Source organism: Mesoplodon mirus, assembly GCF_964341445.2.
Source record: "Mesoplodon mirus genome assembly, chromosome: X".
NCBI lineage: Eukaryota > Metazoa > Chordata > Mammalia > Artiodactyla > Ziphiidae > Mesoplodon > Mesoplodon mirus.
This window is the reverse complement of record NC_138981.1, coordinates 93,814,861-93,832,759: the sequence shown is the minus strand read 5'-3', so window position 1 is coordinate 93,832,759 and position 17,899 is coordinate 93,814,861. Positions and strand designations below refer to the sequence as shown.

Genomic DNA, 17,899 nt, shown 5'->3' with positions numbered 1-17,899 from the left:
AAACAAATTAAAAACAACTTCTGAGTTCAAACCCCTTGATAGGGTTTTCTAAGAAAAATTGTTAGTCTCATCCATATGTATAATTTGGACTAGAAATCAGGTAGCAAATCAGGTTATTAAGAGAAAGGTAAACTATCTGTGAATCAGCCTAACAATGACTAGGGTAAGATTAAGAGGAAGAAAAAAAGGAACATTTTACACCCCGCTTCCCCAGTTTGAAAAGTAAACAGAACATTGTTATCATTTGGAAAAAAAGTAGGCATATTTTGGGCATTGCTCTGCTTGCAATTAAAAGGAAATTTGGGGAAATTTACATGTTATTAATTCAGACCTGTTGTTCTAGAGTCTCTCAAATTTAAATGACTGATTTGCTAATGATACAAGATTTATTTTTAACAATACTCAATAGTTACCCTCTTCCATTACTGAAAATAGCCATGAAAACACAGATCTGATCAATCTCAAGCAACAAAAATTCAAGAAAATAAAATCAATATACAGAGGTTACAAATGGGTCAGATGCCTGCCTAAATATCTTAATGCAGTCTTAAAGATAAAAATAAGTGTATTTCCACTTAAAATTCAACATGTTTCTATGTATGAATTACCTATTATAAATAATTGAAACCACAAAGACCTAATGTCATTTCAAACTTGATTATAAACAAGTCACATTACCTTCACCAAAATGTTAAATACCAGAGCAGGTAGTATTTGAGGATAACAGCACTCTTCAATGACTTCTGAATTATAGCAAAAAAAGTGCATTTCTCTTGTCACACATACAAAGCATTAAAAAAAAAAAAAAAGAATTGACCAGTGAAGAGTCTAACCTTGAAAACCTGGGAAGATCAGAGTTCACCAAAGCCCAAAGATCGATGTTAGCAGTATCAGACATCACACAGTACAAAATAAGATTATGAGTTAGAAGTGGTTCACATTATAGCACAAGTTAAACAATAATCCTCTTTGCCAGCATTTCTTATACCTACAGCGTAATCAGTATGCAAACAGAACCCTACAGGAGTATAGAGAGCCAAATATTTAAAAATAGAGCTTATTCTAGAAAATAAGCTGCTAATTTTCATTAATGCAAAAAATGCAAATCTCTACTGAAGACATGTTAACACTGCTACAGTGGCTTTCCAAAAGTTAGCACCTTCAAAACATTAAAGTTGGAAAGGTAGTACCACTTCACTGATAGCCTTCTATTCCTCTGGGTAAAAGTTTACCTTGGCCTCTGCCATTCTTTAGTAAAAACGTGAGGTGCAAATTTATTGGTGTGTGCAGGCTGCTCCAAGGAGCTACAATTAAATTTAAAGGCCTTATTAGACAAATATACAAAGATTATAGGTGATCAAATAGAGAAATTAAAACATGAGTATACAATGGCCATTACCAACTGTACTTCTGTTTGTCTTCTTTGAAAATCATTCCATGAAGCCAGATAGTGATTTTTAAAAATAATCCATCAAGAGGCGTTCTTCTGTGCATTATTACTTGTAATAAGTTACTCAAAGACAAAAAGCCAATATATGTTTGCTCACTATTGAACTCGAATTTTCCAAAGATATGAAGACCATCAGTGAAGGGGAACTTCAAAATATTTTGGCATGCAATATCCCACCCCAAACCACAGAAAATATCACATTTACTTTATATTATTCAATGCACATATTAAAATAGGCTATTAACTATTAAAAGAAGGATCATTAAATAAAAAGATAAAAAGCCTACAAACAGGACAACCCTTGGTTAATGTTAATTGACTATAAACACAATTTCCTTTTCTTACAAGTCTTGCTATGATTTATAAGCACTGAGGTTAGAAGAGAGAATAAATTGTGCTAGAGCACTGAATCCTAGGAATCAGAAGACCTAGGATCTATTCTTGGCTCTACTACTTATATCTATGGGATTCTGGGTAATTCAATCTCTCTGAGCTTGTTTTCTCACCCATATAATGGGAATAGTGTTGTCTGCCCTAACCTCCTTCAGAGTTGTTATAAAGATCAAATTCATTTTCAAAAATGTTGACCTCATATCTGCCATGTGCAAGATGCTACAGGGAACACAAAGATTAGCTAGACCCAAATTCTGCCTTCAAGGAGCTTATAATGAAAGTATGTTACATGATATAAATGGTGGTATGTCATATAAATATAAAACATTGCTATTACTACCTAGTAATAAAACTTTTAAAGCATTTTACAATTTGAAATTCAGGAGGCCAAAAATCAGCTTCTGTTTGTTTAAATGGTTTCTAAATCACATACAGCAAACTGACTCAAGACAACACTTTGAGCAGAGTCTGGCAACACAATTAGCTAGATAAATTAGAATTCCTACCAAAGATAATTCAGAGTTTGAATAAAGACATTTTATATATGTGTTTGATATAGAAGGACCAAAACAAGAACTCTTAGAAAAATATGTCATTGAACTATATGATATTTCAGTCTGAGTAAGTAACAAGGAAAACTTCAGATCATATCATAGCAAAACTTCTAAGACTTTAATTTCTAAAAGGTAACATTTTAATGAGTTATATGCCAAGTCAATTTTATATATGATGCTCTCAATCCATTATTTCTCAAAAGATCTAACAAAGTTTAACTGAAAAACAAAATAAAACAAAAATCTCAAGTCTTGTATATACGTGGTAATAACTAAAGATAAGCTGATGAATTGATTGGTAAATTTTAAATCCAGTTTCCACTTAAGGTTGTAGTCTTCAACTGTTGCAAAGAAGAGAACGCTGCAGATACCAGATTCCAATAACTATGTAATTTAGAGTACTTCTGGTAAATAAGCTGTCAAATTGGTTTTAAAGTAACGTGGCTACTTTCCTTTTTCTTCTTTGAATATATTCTAGTGCCTCAGAAGAAAACAATATTCTAGCTGACAGTAAAGTCTGGAAGTGATCAAGGCAGCAGACTTCTATGTAAGTCAGATAGGGCAGGACTCAAAATTACTTCAAAGAATACCCTAGTCTTCTCTTTATCTTGGCAATAGTTAAACATCATGTGTTTGTCTTAATCTTTTTGATGACATCCATTTAGGTAAAACACAAGAAGCAGTTAGTAGGGGTTGATGGAGCTTTTGAGTTAACAGAAAACAAGAAAGTGCAGTCAAGGCCCAGTCTGCTATCTATAAGCGTCTCCTAAAATGGCAGAAGCAGCTTTGCTCCATCACTTATCATATTTATAACTAGAATAAGAGGCCAGATCATAAGCATCAAGCTATATAACTGCCTTTGTGGAAAGATGATACATGTTACTAGTAGAACAGACACTTAACGGAGTACTGGAGAGCCCCAAGTCAGATTCCCAGTTATGCCAGTAACTAACAATATGACCTTGAGCAAGCTTATTAACCTCTTTGGGCCTTAGTTTTCTCATCTGTGACTAAACTTTAGACAGGTTTCTCTGAGCCCTCTTCTCAACTAGGCCTCACCCCTTGGGCCCTGGCCTTGGTCTGCTGAGTCCAGTTTTAGCAAGAATCCTGCTAAGTCAGTTTAGGGAGAGCCTCCCCACCCTTGATATCTGATCAAGTTCCTCATTCCTTATCCTGATGTCTAAGTCCTTGGACTGCCTTTAGCAAGAACTCTATTAGGCCAGTTTAGCAAGAATCTGCTTACCCTTGATGTCTCCTTTTAGTAATTTTTCATCCACTGACTCCTTCACTCTGCTAGTGGACTATAAATCTCCATTTGACTTTGTTGTACTCAGAGCTGAGCTCAGTCTCTCTCTCCTATTACAATAGTCTCTCCCCTAATGCAATAGTCTTGAATAAAATCTGTCTTGCTATCATCAACAAGTGTCTCATGAATACCTCTTTGACAAATGTAAAAGTTAGGTCCTTCTAGATTGATAATCTATGGTTATAGGAAATGATGGGTTTGTGGGGGAGTGATAAACCAGGGAATTGATTCACACAGATAGATGGCTTCCTAAAAAGAATCTTGAAAAATTATGAATTTTAAAATCATAAGAAGAGAAAATTTCCTGCCATTTCCAATAGCCAGAACTCAGGATTATTCTTTTTCCCCTTTTAGTTACTCCTTAGAAATTTGAAAAGGGCTATTTATCTTGAAAAATAATAAACACATTCAGATATTTGTGGTTCTTTTTACTCCTGATTAGGTGAACATCTTTTAATATGAATCAGCAGTTTTCTAATGGGCAGCACTTGGTAACTGTTCTTGGGTGTGGACTTTTTATATGTATAGGATGAAAATAAGATTAAGAGGTTTCTAATCTGTGCTATTGCACTGACTTTCTTTTTTATTCTGTGCCTATTAGTCCATTTACATAGCAGTAGAATTTAAAACTTTGTGACAAACCAAATGTGAAGATGGGATGGTTTGAAAAATTACAAGAGGTATGGCTCATCAAGAATTGCATATTTGCAGGATCTGATAATACATATTATTGTTTAAAAAGAATGTTTTTTTTGAAGAATAGTTCAATTTCATTTACATTAACAGATATGAGGCAAAAATAGGAAATACACTCTAAAGGTAAACGTAAAATAGTATACAATATACTTTTGAGTGCTAAAAATTTTCAACTAAAAATGACACAGATATATGAATTTTAAAATGATATATCAGTTTTCCTAATTAGGTAATTTTGAGTTATTCCAATAGACAGAAAAACTGGACTCTGCAAGTTCCTGAAAACTTTCAGAGATAGATCAACATGTAAGAATTGAATTGGCATATTTGCTCTTAAAATATATTCAAACACTTGAAAATATTAGGTACAGGTGTATATACACCTATATACACACATATACATACACTATATATGTGTATATAAATAATATACACATACATATATATATATATAAATATAAGAAAAGTTTCATACTTCATGCAGATACTACTTTGGAGTTAAGGAGCTAACCTGTAGGACCTGGATAGGGAGCAAAGTTCACCAAGGCCCAATGTCATCATTAATAAAAAGGAAAAATATCAAAATTGTTAGAAATATCAAGAAACTAAAGCATTACACTAACTTCTTTCAAGTTAAACTTTAATTCAATAAAAGAATATTCTGCAAGCTCATATTCATGCATCTGTATATAAACCAAATTATCACCACTTCACATCAACACTAAAATAAAAACAACACATGTAACATATTTTGAAAGACCAAAAATCATTTTTATAATAATTATTACTATGAGTGTAGATGACAACAATCAATTCTAAGAGCAATTGGGTTTAAAATTCCATTTTAATTTGTAGTTTATGAACAAATCGATAAGTCACAAATACTCATCAGATGTGTGTTCTTCTTCCGACTACTTTTGTTATTATTTCTTTTAGAAACAGTAATTTTTAAAGAAACTTTGTGACTGATGTCTTTATGTTGACATATTTCAGAGTAATGTTCAGCATTGAGCTCTATTACTGGTAAGAATAAACAGCCACAGTGCTGATTAAAATACAAAAAAGGATAATAGTTTGGTTTATTTGAACTATTGCATGCATAACCAAGCAAGATATTTGTGTCAATTCTTTACATTACATGCAAGAGAATTAACATGGCTGAGGAGATTTTCACTGCTTTTCTTCAGTAGTAAACCAAAGTAAAACTTTAAATAACACTCTCTATAAACAGTCAAATCAGATCAGATAAAATCTAGTTTTGAAAATCATCTTCTGAACAAAGTATGTGATCCCATTTAATTCATGTTTTTAGAGCACATCGTATTAAAACTGACTGCAATCACTTCAGAGTTTATGGAAATTTTCACTTTTAAATACGTTTAAAAAATGGGTCAGAGACCTTCAAAGGATAAAAAGGCAATTGCTTTGGTTTTTTTTAATCTTACATTTCTCTTATTTTTAAAAAATCAATGAGGGCCAAGTTTTCAATAATTACAAATATAAAAATTGAATATCAAGTCTCAAGAATGTATTAATAATCTATCTTCAGTGACTGAGCTCAGCGACATTAATTCAGGATGAAAATGAGTGTTTCCAAGCTTACTAAAATGAAATGACACAGCACAAACACAAAATGAAAAGTGAACACTGGATGCAAAACTGAGACTACTAGAGCAGTTAACACAAGACAAATGAGGTATAGACATGAAGCTGGTATGAAGAGATCACTATTCAATTTAATCATGCTGTGATGTTGAAGATAAATTTGATTGCCTAGCTCCTAGAGAAGATAAAATTTCTTTATTGTGCTTGGTGACATTTGCTGATCATATGACAGAACCATAGCAACACTTTTGGTATGGACCACAAGCATCTATTTGGTGATCACTAAAATGATTTCTGTGATGACATGCTGAGAAGCTCACATTAAAAATGCAGATGACATTTTGCTGCCAGGTTATCAGTATAGCTTTATGTTTAATAAAACGACTAATAAATCCATTATTTCTTTTTTTCCTCCAAGTTGGTATGTTTTAGTTCAACTTTAAATGATGAAACGCATTACTGAAAAGAATTATTAGATGTCATGGAAATGGATGGAGCTATGAATAAAATAAGCTCTTTCTTTTTAAGAAGTTCTTTGGATTATAGATTCTAAAGTCCTAAAGACTGAATAACCTACCAGCAAAATGAGATAAATGGACTAATAAATAGACCATTCCCCTACCACTCATGTACATACCTGGTCTCCCCGGAGGACCTTGGGGCCCAGGGTTGCCTTTAGGGCCTTCCAGAGCTGGACCTGGAGGACCAGGAGGGCCTGGGGGACCCTGCAGACCAGGGAAACCATGAAAGCCTGGTTCACCCTTTGGACCTGGAAGGCCAGGGTTTCCTGGAATGCCAGGTAATCCTCCATCACCCTTTTGACCTATGAAAGTGAAGTCATGTTAGAGAACACATTAAATGATACTGAATATCAGGCTTGTCTGTAAGACTAAAGCTGCTCCCACTTACTAGAAGAAGTAATGGAATTTACTGAGGTCATTTCTACATCTTACCAAATCCCCAGCCCATCCAGAAAACCCATACTGTTATTTCTATGTATAGAAATATAGAAACAATAATAACTTGCATCCTAAAAGATATCCTTTGTATTAGGACATAAAGCAATGATCACATGACCAGTAGTTATGAGAAAAAAGGAGAAAAAAATAGAAAAGTATAAAATATCTGCAACAATAGGTTGGAGATAGCTGGAGGAAATTCCTAACACAAATGTTTTGAGACTAATTTTTGAGACCATTGGAAGATATGGATCTTCAACGGTTGCTGTGTGTCCCCGAAGACCATTCTATCCAAGATTTAGAAACACAATCTAGATAAACTCTTTTCAACACCTTTTCTACACCACCGACATGCTTGAGAGCAATAAAACAGTCGCACATTAGAGTAATAATTTTTATGTTGGATTCATGAAAAAAACACAGGGATTTCTAAGTGATCTATGTGTAGTTTGAAAAAAGTCTCCATAGAATAGCCAATGGTCATTTCAGAACATAAACATACATATCTGTACACACATTCAGTCATTTAATTGACTACTTGATGCTTACAATAATAGTAAGAACAAATGAGGGAAGGTAGATGTGTGTGCACACCTACCCATCCAAAATGCAAGATGTAAATTAAGATGGAGTTTTCAATAGACATTTTTATTATTGGTACATATTTCTACAGTTTTCTTATATTACCTTGGTTTTGGTTTCCATGGGGAGAAAAAAGTGTTTTTCTTCTGGCTAAAAGGGTTTTTAAAAACTTAGTGAAATCTACCTCTTCGTACAATTTTGCTTTCTTTTAAAAAATTTTTTTTATTTTAACATCTTTATTGGAGTATAATTGCCTTACAATGTTGTGTTAGTTTCTGCTGTATAACAAAGTGAATCAGCTATATGTATGCATATATCCCCATATCCCCTCCCTCTTGCGTCTCCCTCCCACCCTCCCTATCCCACCCCTAACATTTATTTATGAGGTTAATGAAGAGATATCTATATGTAAATGTTCTTAATGGTGTATTTTTTATAGTACAACTCTTTATACTAAGTTGCTAATTAGGAAATGCTTTAAGATGTAACTCTAGCTTTGAGTCGTCTGGGGTTGTATGTATAGATGAATAAGTATGTGTACTGGAGAATATTATATTTTATGGACTGATTTAGCATGCTTCATTAAAGCTTACCAGAAAGTCCTGGAAGTCCAGGGGGTCCTGGGATTCCAAAGCCTGGTTGACCTGTTAGAGCATAAACCAAAAATTATCAAATAGATAATAATAACTGAAACAAGGACAAATTATTTTTGGATCATTTAGGTTTTTCGTAAGTGCTGCAATGTATATTATATGAAACACGAAGACATTTCCAACATGGAACTACAATTCTAACATGAGAAAACCATATAAACTTATATTCTATTTGTGATGAGTGTTATCCTTAAAAACTCATGTCATATGAATATATGTGTGTATATATAAATGGAATAGAGATTGCATAGTGAAAGGAGGTCATCCAGAGTAGTTGACTTCTTGATGACAAGAAGTTGTCCAGGTAGCTTCTTGACATGAAAAATTGAACAAGAAAGGATATGGAGTTTTTCATAAGAGGGAGGCAACTTTATCAATAAATGTGAGGTAATATTCTCAGGACGGAGTGCAAGAAGGTAATTAGGAAGGGAAAAGTATGTGGTAGCTTAGAGGGTAAGAAAGAAGATACAATTTCACTATGGGTAAAAAAGGGCAAAAGTTAAAGTAGACAAGGAAGAAATTAGAAAATTAAGGACAATTAAAAAATATAGCACCTGGTTCACCCTTCTGTCCAGCTGGTCCAGGAATACCATCTTGACCTGGTTTGCCTTTTTCACCTGGAGGCCCTGGTGGCCCAGGACGACCACCACCACCTGAAGAACAGAGTACAGCAGGTTACACCTATCTTCCCAATTCCCTTTTCCTTCCATATCCCCAATTCTTTCCATTTTGGCTTCAAATAGTTCTACCCAAAAGACACAAAGTGTCTCTGGGACACTCCTTTAAATCATGAAATCTTGTGGAAAAGAAATACAGGATAATTTGAGAATAAGGAACTGCTTTATCATTCATTCAGTATTCAAAACATTTCACTTTCTCATTTTAATCTACCTTTAGAATATATAAGAAAGCAAGATGTGCATGTGTGGGGGGATGGAAGTGGGGTGAATTATAGGCCTTGTATGGGGCCAAAGGAAGTGATTTGCTTTAGAATTCAGTAAACAAAGAAAACTACACCTTGCCATTCTAAAATAATCAGAGTGTCTACCTACTATTATAGGATACTTGAAATAACTCTCCTTGGAAAAAGTGAGCCCCCAAAATAAGGTCCCATAATAATAATTTTAAGCAACTTTTATTAAGAATTGTTCACTTCGTACCTAACAGGTAGTATTAAGTGAATGATCACCATGTTTCTTTGTCTTGAAAATGTTCACAGCTCCCAGAAATGAGTTGACTTTCCAAAAATGAATAAAGCCTTAGTTTAACAGAACAGCAAACCCTTATTTTTCATTCTTACCTACAGGACCAGGTTCTCCTGGAAGGCCAGGGTTCCCAGGAGGACCATTAATACCTTTTGGTCCAGGAAGGCCTGGGGTTCCTAGGGTAAAGAGCTCAATTTAATGATAAAAGAAAAACCGCACTGCTTTGAGAGCTACAATTCAAATTTACAATTTAGAGTGTTAGCATAGAAACAGTGAAGAATAGACAGAAAACCCAAAAAGATGCTGGTGTTTGCTTGATGATTTAAGGATAATTTTAAGTTTTAAATTGAGTTATTCAGAGGTTGACATTATTTTATATTCATAATAAAAACAATTATCACCATATTATACTGGTAGAATTAATTGGTAGGATTCCATTGTATGGATATACCAAATTTTTAAGAATCCATTCATTTCTTGTTGGACATTTGGGTTGTTGTCAGGTTTTAGCTATCACGAATATCTATTTATTTATGGAAACCTGGTCTACTTAGCTATTATGAGTAATGCTGCTATGAATATCTCTGTGCTGGTATTTTTGTAGACATAAATCTTAATTTATCTTGGGTAAATACTTGGATAGGAGTGAAACTGCTGAGTCACAGAATAGGTATATGCTGTGATTTATAAACAAACAAACAACAATATTTGGGAATTCCACTTGCTCTAGATCCTTGTACAACATATGGTGATACCAGTTGTTTTAATAATAGCCATTCTAGTAGAAATGTAGTGCTACCTCATTGTGGTTTTAATTTGCATTTCTTTGGTAGCTAACGATATTGATCACTTTTACACGTGTTTATTGAACATCCGTGAATCTTCTTTTGTGAAATGTACGTTCCAAATCTTCAGCATTGAGAAAAATGGATTGCATGTCTTGTTATTATTAAGTTGTAGAAGTTCTTTATATATCCCAGATATCAGTCATTTATGAGATACATGTTTTGTAAGTATCTTCTCCTAGTCTATAGCTTCCCTATTCGTTTTCTTAATGGTGTCTTTCGATGAGCACAAGAAAAGAAGAACTGTTTCTTTAAAATAAAAAAAGAGTGTGGAGCAATTGGACATCTGTATGAAAAAAAATGAACCTTGACCCCTAATCACACCATAAAACTATTCTTCTTCGAGGCAGACCATAAACCTAAATATAAAACCTTAAACCTTAAACATTGAAAGTTACAGAAAAAATTAGAATATTTCCATAAACCTGAGTAGGCAAACATTTCTTGAATAGGACACAAAAAGCACTAACCATGAAAGAAGAGTAAGAAAGGACTTTATTAACATCACATGACAGCATTAAGAGAGTGAAAGGCAAATTTGAGACAGAAAGAATCTATTTGTAATACATATCCAGAATATATGAAGAACTGCTCTGAATAATAAGAAAAAAGGCAAACAACTCACTAAATAAGAGCAAAAAAACTTGGAGCAGGCACTTCATAAATATGTCAAATGGCCAATAAGTATATGAAAAGGTGTTTAACATTGTCATTCATTAGGAAAATGTAAATTAAAACTTCATTGAGATACCTCTATATACCCACAAGAATTGCTAAAATTAAAAAGACTGACAGTATCAAGTGAGGTGAGGATACAGGCAACTGGACATTTCACAACACAAAGTACTAACTACTATATGATTATGGCAAGCCACCAGGAGCCACCCATGGACATTCATACATTGCAGGTGGGACTGTAATGTATAAAATCACTTTGGAAAACTGGCACCATCTACTAAAGTTAAATGTACACCTACCCTCTGATTCAGTAATTCTACCACTAAGTTTTTGTGTGAGAGAAATGAGTACACGTGTCCCCCAAAAGACGTGTCAAAGAATGTTAATAGCATCTTTTCCCTTAATAGTCCCAAACTGGAAACAACCCAAAAGTCCATCAAGAAGAGAATGGGTAATTGATTATGGTTTATTTCTTCAATGGAATATTATGGAGCAATGATAAAAAAAAACAAAAAACCTGCTGACTGGCAACAAGATAAATGAATCTTACATTCATAATGATGAGTGAAAGAAGCTAGACACAAAGATATATACTGTATCATTCCATTTATGTGAATTTCAAAAACAGGTAAAATTAACTGGTGGTGATAGAAGTCATAGTAGTGGTTACCTGGGGAAGGGGGGTGTCACTGTGAAGGGGCGTAGGTAAACTTCATGGGGTAAGGGAACTGTTTTATACCTTGATATGTGTGGTGGGTACATGGATATATATATATATATATATATATATATATATATATATATAGGTAAAAACTCATTTATTGTCTTGTACATGTTATTGTATGCTATACTTTAATAAAAAGGTTAAGGAAAAGATAACCAAAGGCCCACTGCATCCATGCCACTGTACAATCCAAAAAACAAACAAACAAAAAAATAAATACATGTGTAAACAGAGCAGGCACTATAACAATTGAGTTCAGACCACCTACTTGACTACAGTGCTTAAGTCCCTTTGCTTGCATGACTCAGTCCTTATCATTTGAATGAACTGCATGATTGTTCTACCAACAGCTACCCACCGTGTACCTGAGTACAACATTCTAAGGGAATCAGCAGCAGGCTAGGGCTTAGCAGTGTACATTACCACCTAGAAAAATAGTAAGGCCTCTTAGTTGACTTGTGGCTAGCAGCCAAAGACTCAAAAGTGCTCTCTGCCCACAGGATATTGTCCTGCTGAGTTGGTAATGCCCATTTTCATTTTATACAGAAAGAAATTTGGGCAAAAATGTTAAAGAGCTAGTTCGAGATTGCTTTGCTGGTCTGTAGCTGATTGAGAAATAGAACAGAAGTCTGTCAATTAAGAAGTGGCTTTGTGACATGGGTTAGAGTAGATAAGAAAGGAGAGAAGGAAGCATTTAAGAAAAGTAATATTACCAGGGAATCCAGGAAGGCCTGGTTGTCCTTTTGCTCCAGGGGTCCCTGGCAATCCAGGCAAACCAGTATCTCCCATAGCACCTTTGATACCAGGGTTCCCTGGGTATCCCTGCAGACCAGGTTCACCCTTAAAACATGAATAGGAAGATAAAAATGAAGTCTCTACATGACTTAGATTTTATAACAACATAAAATTATTCATAGAGCTTTTACTGTATGTCAGGCACTCTGCTAAGTGCTTTACATAAATTGCTTCATTTAATCATCACAACAGCCTTTTGGGTTAGGCTTTATCATCTCCATTTATAAATGAGAAAACTGAATCTTGGAGAACTCAAGTGCCTAAGGTCTCTGGTAAGTAGCAGAACTGGGATTTGAACCAAGATCTGTCAGACTCCAGAGCTCATGCTATTCCCATGATATGTAGATGCATTATTCTCATTAATCCTAACTCTGTAAGAAATATACTATTATTATCCCCATTTGATGGTAATGCAGCTAACAAGTGGTAGAATCTGAGTTTGGGTCCAGGCAGTTTGATTTCAGAACCTTTGATCATCATGCCTAGTATACTACAATGAAATTCATTGCTTACAATAAGCATGTCAAACAATAATTACAGTAGGTTCTATTGTAAAAGGGAAATTTCATCTTAACATGAAGAAGTCTATCAGTTCTTCAGTGGACATCTCAAATCCCATTTCCTCCATGAAGACTTCCAGGACAGAGAGCCTATCCTAAAAATTTAGGGTAGGTTCTTATTCCATTATGTTTATAATGCTTTCATATATGCATGTCTTAACTCTTCAATTACACTGAAAACTTCTTTGGGGTCAGAGATAATTCATATATAACCACTTTTGCTCAACGAACATTTGCATTATTTTCTTCTAATAAAGTCTTAGAAGAATTCATACCCACTTTCACGATTGAAACAAGTTTTTCCCAACAACAATGAGAATATATGTCATAACACTAAATCTACCACAGTGTTCACTGCTCTGCTCATGAGGACCATGACCTGTCCAACAAAGTGTTCAACACCACCTGCTGAATACTTTCTTTTTCATTTAGTGCTTATGCTTGTCTAGGTGAGTAAGATCATATATTTGTGACTCAAGTGTTTCCGCACTATGGTAAAAGCTTTTTAAACTAATGACTTTTCTCCTTACTTCCGTTTCTTAAAAAACAATTAACAATCTTGGGCTTGGAATATATGTATTTCTGTCTGAACCATTATAAATCAAATATCTAGCACATTTTTACACACATAATAGGTATACAATTGAATTTTGGATTGAACTGGTTCCAGCTTAGGTACTTACACAGAAAAGCTTTGAATAAACGATCATAATTCTTCTTGTTATTCATGAACCAATGACATATATCAAAATTAAAAAATAACAAGAAGAAAATTCCATTATTCTGCTAATGGTAAACATGAAATGCAGTAGATAAACTTCTGATTATTTATAATGAAGTATGTTAAATTCTACAAATAACCCCAAATTGTAATTTTGACCAGTTCTTGTTCCCTGATACAGTTCTTACCACCGTATGGCCCTACTCCTTCAAACCAAGTGAACTGTAAAAAAGAAAGTAAGTTTTCACTAGGACTTCTGAAAAGTACTACAATTTGCTAGTTTAAGTTTCACCTGAACTTTTATTATTCATACACTTGCAGAAAAAATAATGAGCTTCTAAAAAGATAAGCAAGAAGATAATGAAAACTAGTACTCAGAAAATCAACAACCTGGGAAGAATCCTATAAATACTCTGAGAAGGGAAAATTCTAGTCTATTAATGCTCTCAGCAAAAGCTAGGCAAGACTTAAACCACACTTATCCATACACTTAAAACACAAATATCTATATTTATTCTAATGTCAAGCTTTGATATAATTCTTTTTTAAATTTAGATATAATTGACATATTATATTAGTTTCAGGTATACAACATAATGATTCAATAGGTGCATATATTGTGAAACGATCACCATAGTAAGTCTAGTTAGTATCCATCACCATACAGTTATAAAGTTTTTGTTCTGGTGAGGAAAAGTTTTAAGCAATTTTCAATATACAATTTATTAACTATAGTCACCATGCAGTATATTACATCCCCATGACTTACTTAATTTATTGCTAGAAGTTTGTACTTTTTAACCCCTTTCACCTATTTCACCCACCCCCATCCTCCCCTGCCTCTGGCAACCACCAATATATTCTCTGTATTCATGAGCTTGGTTTTTGTTTGTTTTAATTTTATTTGTTTTTAGATTCCACATATAAATGACATCACATGGTATCTTTTGTTCTCTGTTTGACTTATTTCACTTAGCGTAATACCCTCAAGGTCCATCTATGTTATGACAAATGGCAAGGTTTCATTATTTTTTATACACCACTTCTTTATCCATTCATCCATCAGTGGACATTTAGGTTGCTCAGACATTGTAAATAATGCTTCAAGAAACATGGGGGTGCATATATCTTTTCCAGTTAGTGTTTTCATTTTCTTTGGATAAATACCCAGAAGGGGAACTGCTGGATCATATGGTAGTTCTATTTTTAATTTTTTGAGGAACCTGGATACTGTTTTCAGTCCCAGTAACAGTGTGCAAGAGTTACTTTTGTCCACATCTTTGCCAACACTTGTTATTTTTTGTTTTTTTTTTTTGATAATAGCCATTCAAAAAGGTGTGAGGTGATATCTCATGATTTTGATTTGCATTTTCCTGATGATTAGTGATATTGAGAACCTTTTCATGTACGTATTGGCCATAGGTATGTCTTTTTTTAAAAAATGTCTATTAAGATTCCTTGCTCGTTTTTTATTTTTTTATTTTTATTTTTATTTTTTTAAATTTTTTGCTTTATAACAAATTTAATCACGTATACATATACATATGTTCCCATATCCCCTCCCTTTTGCGTCTCCCTCGCACCCTCCCTATACCACCCCTCCAGGCGGACACAGAGCACCAAGCTGATCGCCCTGTGCTATGCGGCTGATTCCCACTAGCTGTCTACCTTACGTTTGGTAGTGTGTATATGTATATGCCGCTCTTTCACTTTGTCACAGCTTACCCTTCCCCCTCCCCATATCCTCAAGTCCATTCTCTAGTAGGTCTGTGTCTTTATTCCTGTCTTACCCCTATGTTCTTCATGACATTTTTTTTCTTAAATTCCATATATATGTGTCAGCATACAGTATTTGTCTTTCTCTTTCTGACTTACTTCACTCTGTATGACAGACTCTAGGTCCATCCACCTCATTACAAATAGCTCAATTTCATTTCTTTTTATGGCTGAGTAATATTCCATTGTATATATGTGCCACATCTTCTTTACCCATTCATCCGATGATGGACACTTAGGTTGTTTCCATCTCCGGGCTATTGTAAATAGGGCTGCTATGAACATTTTGGTACATGTCTCTTTTTGAATTATGGTTTTCTCAGGGTATATGCCCAGTAGTGGGATTGCTGGGTCATATGGTAGTTCTATTTGTCATTTTTTAAGGAACCTCCATACCATTCTCCATAGTGGCTGTACCAATTCACATTCCCACCAACAGTGCAAGAGTGTTCCCTTTTTTCCACACCCTCTCCAGCATTTATTGTTTCTAGATTTTTTGATGATGGCCATTCTGACTGGTGTGAGATGATATCTCATTGTAGTTTTGATTTGCATTTCTCTAATGAGTAAAGGTGTTGAGCATCCTTTCATGTGTTTGTTGGCAGTCTGTATATCTTCTGTGGAGAAATGTCTATTTAGGTCTTCTGCCCATTTTTGGATTGGGTTGTTTGTTTTTTTGTTATTGAGCTGCATGAGCTGCTTATAAATTTTGGAGATTAATCCTTTGTCAGTTGCTTCATTGGCAAATATTTTCTCCCATTCTGAGGGTTGTCTTTTGGTCTTGTTTATGGTTTCCTTTGCTGTGCAAAAGCTTTGAAGTTTCATTAGTTCCCATTTGTTTATTTCTGTCTTTATCTCCATTTCTCTAGGAGGTGGGTCAAAAAGGATCTTGCTGTGATTTATGTCATAGAGTGTTCTGCCTATGTTTTCCTCTAAGAGTTTGATAGTGTCTGGCCTTACATTTAGGTCTTTAATCCATTTTGAGCTTATTTTTGTGTATGGTGTTAGGGAGTGATCTAATCTCATACTTTTACATGTCCCTATCCAGTTTTCCCAGCACCACTTATTGAAGAGACTGTCCTTTCTCCACTGTACATTCCTGCCTCCTTTATCAAAGATAAGGTGACCATATGTCCATGGGTTTATCTCTGGGATTTCTATCCTGTTCCATTGATCTATCTTTCTGTTTTTGTGCCAGTACCATACTGTCTTGATTACTGTAGCTTTGTAGTATAGTCTGAAGTCAGGGAGCCTGATTCCTCCAGCTCCATTTTTCGTTCTCAAGATTGCTTTGGCTATTTGGGGTCTTTTGTGTTTCCATACAAATCGTGAAATTTTTTGCTCTAGTTCTGTGAAAAATGCCAGTGGTAGTTTGATAGGGATTGCATTGAATCTGTAGATTGCTTTGGGTAGTAGAGTCATTTTCACAATGTTGATTCTTCCAATCCGAGAACATGGTACATCTCTCCATCAATTTGTATCATCTTTAATTTCTTTCATCAGTGTCTTATAATTTTCTGCATACAGGTCTTTTGTCTCCTTAGGTAGGTTTATTCCTAGATATTTTATTCTTTTTGTTGCAAGGGTAAATGGGAGGGTTTCCTTGATTTCACTTTCAGATTTTTCATCATTAGTATATAGGAATGCCAGAGATTTCTGTGCATTAATTTTGTATCCTGCAACTTTACCAAATTCATTGATTAGCTCTAGTAGTTTTCTGGTAGCATCTTTAGGATTCTCTATGTATAGTATCATGTCATCTGCAAACAGTGACAGCTTTACTTCTTCTTTTCCGATTTGGATTCCTTTTATTTCCTTTTCTTCTCTGATTGCTGTGGCTAAAACTTCCAAAACTAGGTTGAATAAGAGTGGTGAGAGTGGGCAACCTTGTCTTGTTCCTGATCTTAGTGGAAATGGTTTCAGTTTTTCACCATTGAGGACGATGCTGGCTGTGGGTTTGTCATGTATGTCCTTTATTATGTTGAGGAAAGTTCCCTCTATGCCTACTTTCTGCAGGGTTTTTATCATAAATGGGTGTTGAATTTTGTCGAAAGCTTTCTCTGCATCTATTGAGATGATCATATGGTTTTTCTCCTTCAATTTGTTAATATGGTGTATCACGTTGATTGATTTGCGTATATTGAAGAATCCTTGCATTCCTGGAATAAACCCCACTTGATCATGGTGTATGATCCTTTTAACGTGCTGTTGGATTCTGTTTGCTAGTATTTTGTTGAGGATTTTTGCATCTATGTTCATCAGTGATATTGGCCTGTAGTTTTCTTTCTTTGTGACATCCTTGTCTGGTTTTGGTATCAAGGTGATGGTGGCCTCGTAGAATGAGTTTGGGAGTGTTCCTCCCTCTGCTATATTTTGGAAGAGTTTGAGAAGCATAGG

The 17,899-nt window shown here is 34.5% G+C and overlaps 1 protein-coding gene across 1 annotated transcript in view; it reads right to left on the bottom strand.

Annotated features, from left to right (window-relative positions):
- Positions 1-17,899, bottom strand: part of COL4A5 (collagen type IV alpha 5 chain) — a gene marked incomplete at its 3' end in the record, with an annotated part of 264,450 nt that overhangs the window by 21,055 nt on the left and 225,496 nt on the right. Inside the window, exons 37-41 of the mRNA XM_082610613.1 lie at positions 12,364-12,490; positions 9,499-9,579; positions 8,753-8,851; positions 8,139-8,189; positions 6,627-6,827 (exon numbers count right to left, since the gene is read on the bottom strand). Of these exons, the coding sequence (XP_082466739.1) occupies positions 6,627-6,827; positions 8,139-8,189; positions 8,753-8,851; positions 9,499-9,579; positions 12,364-12,490 (559 nt within the window). The remainder of the gene's footprint in view (positions 1-6,626; positions 6,828-8,138; positions 8,190-8,752; positions 8,852-9,498; positions 9,580-12,363; positions 12,491-17,899) is intronic.